Raw genomic sequence first — 4,707 nt, 5'->3', positions numbered from 1 at the left:
CGGAGCGAGGCGGGGCGGGGGTGCTCGGGGGACTGCGCGCTCGCTCCGTGAACCACTCGAGGCGACAGGCTGTGGGGTGGAAATAGGAGGGAACGTCAAACAATAAAAGGGCCTACTTGTGGTCGGGCGGGGAGGGGAGTCCAGTGAGCCGACAGAACACGCCCCGACCGCCGTGCCTTGGTCGTGCCCCGGCCGTGCCCCGGCCGTGCCGCGCTATCCCGGCGGCTGGGTTGGCCGGCGGGGACCTGCGTCCACATCCCCGACTTCATTAACAGTATCTCATACTACAGCCGCCCTATCGGGCGTGCGAAACACCCTCCCCTCTCTCACCTCGAGCGCGAGGGCGCGTCCGGCTGAAGTCCGCCTCCGCCTGTTCAGGGCGCCGAACAGCCTGGTCAGCCCCTATGGGTCGTGGAGATGAAGCTCCTAGAGGACGGCCTCCCAGTGGCCTCTGCACGGAAGTCCACCGTGTTTGCCATTTGCAGCCGGAAGATAGCCCTAAAGGCCCTGACCTGGTTCGATATAGGTGAACGTGTACATCCTCCACTCTCTACAAACTCGTTGCCTTTCCCGCCGCAACTGCTGCGGTTCACGCGCATGTCACTTATAAACTTATCCCAGCCACGTTCTTCCGTTCCTTTGTTGTTGGGAGTTTCGAAACGTGATTGTTTCTCTTTCTATCCGACGCCCCCCCCCCCTCCTTTCTCTCTCACCTCGGCCGCAGAGCTCCACTGTCGCTCTCTCTCTCTCTCTCTGTCTTTTGGCCACGTTCTCTCTTACTTTCTCCTCCTTTCTACTTCCCCGCAACTTGTAGCCTCCCTTTCACCTTATTGCAACCACTACTCCATTATTGTTCCGCGCCCGGTAAAAAAACAACAATAACAGAAAAAACAGTAGGCACACCGACATAAAAAATGCTCCCCCTCCCCTCGCTTTTAAGTTCCACGGTCAGATTCCTTTCTCTGGCCGCTCTCCCCCTACTCATTCCATCAGCTGTAGATAGCACAAGGCTACTTGGCGGTAAGAGTCGGAGGGAGGGAGGGAGGGAGGGAGGGAGGGAAGAGGAAAAGAGCGAGAGACAGGGTGGGGCGACGGGGAAGAGAGATAAGTAGAGAAGAGTGAAGGGGAGAAAGGAAGGAGAAGGGAGGACGGCAGCGAAGCATGCGTGTTTCGGACGGGCGCTGTTTCAGAAGAAGTGCAAAGAGTGGCCAACTGGCGTGGCCCGATAGCGCTCAGCAGTGGCTGGCCGGCCAAGGGAAGGGCTTCAGGAGGGAGCGGGGGGAGAGAGAAAAGAGTGTCATAAGTACAGGTTATGCGGTATTTTATTGTGTTTCTCCTCCGCCGGGAAAGAAAAGTCACAGGCAGCTAAGGAAAAGGGTGGTCGGGCTGTGAAGTGCGAGGAGATGGGGGAAGGGGGTCAAGAAACTGGAAGAGGGCCTCTTACCCCGCGCGCCCCTCCTATCCGCCGGATACAGAGGGCTACCCGCGCCACACAACGCGTCCGATAACTGACGAGGACAAATGTCGTGTAGCGTGTCCTTTTTCGATTCGACGACTTTCAAATGAGGCGCAAAAAAGGGCGGGGAAGTGAGAGAGCAAAAAGAGAGATGAAACGAGAGGGAAAAAGAATAAGCAGAATAAGGGCGAGCACAGATGCTACCGAGAGGGGAATATGCGAGCTATAGAGAGGGAGAAAGTTTGACGAGAGAGGCGAGAGCAAGGACGGTAGCGCGTTCCTTTTCCCTCCCACTCTCACGGGATTCCTCTGTCTCTGCATCGCGTATATAATATCGATAAAAGCTCGGAGGCGACATCAGAGGCACGCCAACAAGCGTGGCTCGCGACGGCATTTACGGGGCACGCGCTAAAAGACTTACAACCAAAGCGAACACAGAGTAATAAGAAAAATGCCGACAATTTCCTGCTCCCTCGCTCTAGCCCCTTCCCAGAACCTAAACTGACCAGCGTGGCGCCGTGATGCCTTCGACAAAGAGGAAAAAGCGAGGAAAGGGGGCGGGGTCGTCGGGGATTTGGGCGAAAGGGAGGGGGGAAAGGATTGGAATCCCGCAGGGTTAGGTGTGACCCCATCCCATCATCCTAGGCAGCAAGACCCAGTGGGAGGGAGCGCGGGGCTCGACTCAGCAAAACAGGGCTTGTTTGAATATGAATGGTTTGATCGTAAATGTCGTATACCTCGCCAGGCAGTGTCTGAGTTGGGTGGGTCGGACCTCCGCTCCATCCGGGGGGACGGGATGTGGCGTGGAGGGGCGTGGAGAAGCGTGGAGGGGCAGGGGGTCAAGTTTTGGGGGAAGTGAGTTTCTAGAGCTCCTGCTGCAGTTTGCTTCACGCCTGGTCGGCACAAGGACCTTCGTTGTTGTTGGGTTGCTGGGTGCTCTGGTTTTGCACTGGCCGCACGCGTCCACACCGAAATGCCTTCGCAAGTTTTTCAATTGGTACAATAAAGTGTTGCTTATAGTAGGAGACGAAACCTTCGAAACGATTCGGACAAATTTCTGCGCGAAATTTCGTGATATGTCCGTCCTATAGTTAAATTCAGATAAGTGTTCTTCATCAACGCAGAAATGAGTGCACAAACTCAGCTTAAATTCGCGGAAATAAAAGATAGACAAATAAAGTTAGTGCGCTCACGCCTCATGTAAGCGCGGGAGTTGAGCATTCCCCCTCCGCGTTTTCGAGCAGCTGCACTGCAGATTATTCTGCCCACGAGAACAAAAGCGAGCGATGCGCCGCAGCTAGGCGCCGCCATGGCAGGCATGCAGCACGCACCGAAAATAATACGAGCCATGGCTCTAGGCATTGTGAGGGGCCCGGATGGAGGGCGGAATGGGTCGGAAAGGGGGGCATGATTTTGAGGGGTTGGGGTAGGGTCGGGGTTGGCGGAGCCGTGCAGAAAGAGGGACGGGTGTTTTATGCAGTTTCTCATCAACTTTGGCGAGCAGCAAGCAAGAGGAACTTTTCAGTCGGCATCAGCAGCAGTAAGGGGCCGGGGGGAGGGTGGGGGGCGGGGAGGGGTTGCAGGCAGGCAGCTCGTGACAAAGGCGTTCAGACGCGCAGCGACCACAAATGGCGAAGCCTTGTCCCGGGCCGCCGTTACTGTAACTCTGATCCCGACAGGCGGGTGCGCGCCGCGGCCAGCCAGCCATAGCCAGCCGGGCGGGCTGCCTCCTCGAGCAGCGGCAGGAGACGACAAGAGCTGACATTGTGAACTCATTAACGGTCGCGCCCGAGGTGTTTCCGCGGTGGTTTTCATGGATTGAGGTTGTATTGCAGTTACTCTATCGAAATCGCACAAAAAACAGCAACAAAGAAAGGATGACGGCCAAATAATAACACATATATAGTCCAAAAATATTTCGAACTAAGACGTTTTGTAGACAGTCCCTTGTGACCGTCTCGACACGACGAAGGTAAAGGTTCAACTCACCGTGCACGTCCACGCAGCCGGTCTGCTTCTTCATCTGCGGCGTGTTGATCTGGCACATGTAGCAGCCAGCATCGGACACCTTCACCTGGCGGATGTGCAGCTGCCATGTGCGCTGCGTGTCGTGCGACACGGACACGCGCGCGTTGTGCGTCACCACCCTGTTGGCCAGCGCCAGGATGGTCTGGTCCGACACCTTCATCCACCCCACCTGCGCACACAGACAAGGACACGTTTAGAGGATTCACTTAGTTCTTCGTGTTTTGCTTTAAATCAATGGGAGTGATCGGTACCGCGCGGACTATAAAGAACACATCCCAAGATGCTCGCCCCGGGCTGGCTGCCCGCTCCTCTGCCTGATACCAAAGGGCCGCTGCTGCAAGTTTGAGTTTTGGCCGCACCAGATGTGCTTCGCGCGGCGCTCGTCCCATATTTGTTTGGAAATATTCAGGCGGGACGCAGCAATAGCGGCCGCTGGCTGGCTCTTGGCTGGCTGGCTGCGCCCCCTGGGACGCGCGGCCGCGGGTGACGGCATGAAAATCGCTCGACATTCCTTCGGAAAACCGATACAACGGGAGGAGGCAAACTCGAGGAATTTCATATTCGTCTTTGTTTTCCCGTCTTTCCTCAGTAGACCGGGTGGCCGGAGCGAGCGAGAATGGGGAGGGTGTAGGGGAGAAAGGGAACGAGGAGGGGGTGGGGGGCGATGGAGCTCGCGGCAGCTGCAGACTGACGGGTCATCTTTTTACCATATTTCATCAACGATTAAATCGGGTATAAGCTACGCGAGACGGCGCAGAGCCCAGCTGATCAAAAACATTTACCGTTTCGCGCTAGTGTGTGAGAGAGAGTGAGGGGAAGGGATAGAGAGGGGAAGGGGCGGGAGGCGTGAGCAGAGCAGATCAAATACAAAAGGATAGAAACATATATGCCGCCCGACCAAAAGCTGCTGCTACCAGCCTCATCATTCGCGAGTGCGCGAGTCAAACAAAGACACTTCTCATTCTCTCTCTGTCTCGCACGAGGGCGTGCGCATCCCCCCCCCCCAACACACACACACACACACACACACACACACACACACACACACACACACACACACACACACACACATGAACAGCCCCGGGGCACCGGCCACAATAATCACCCTAACAGTCCCTTGTTGTTTCTCGCTGACAAATCTGGTATATCGCGCAGGCATTCCTCCATTCATGGCTGCTGCTGAATGCAACGTGATGCATGGAGTGCGGTGCCCCCTCCCCCCC

At 56.3% G+C, this 4,707-nt stretch overlaps 1 protein-coding gene across 1 annotated transcript in view; it reads right to left on the bottom strand.

Moving 5' to 3' along the window:
- LOC113214528 (lachesin-like) overlaps positions 1 to 4,707 on the bottom strand; it is a 173,165-nt gene that overhangs the window by 68,812 nt on the left and 99,646 nt on the right. Inside the window, exon 3 of the mRNA XM_052268880.1 lies at positions 3,446 to 3,653. Within this exon, the coding sequence (XP_052124840.1) occupies positions 3,446 to 3,653 (208 nt within the window). The remainder of the gene's footprint in view (positions 1 to 3,445; positions 3,654 to 4,707) is intronic.

Source organism: Frankliniella occidentalis, unplaced genomic scaffold, assembly GCF_000697945.3.
Source record: "Frankliniella occidentalis isolate FOCC.00 unplaced genomic scaffold, Focc_3.1 Scaffold78, whole genome shotgun sequence".
In the NCBI taxonomy this organism is placed as follows: Eukaryota; Metazoa; Arthropoda; class Insecta; order Thysanoptera; family Thripidae; genus Frankliniella; species Frankliniella occidentalis.
This window is presented reverse-complemented; position numbering and strand designations above follow the sequence as displayed.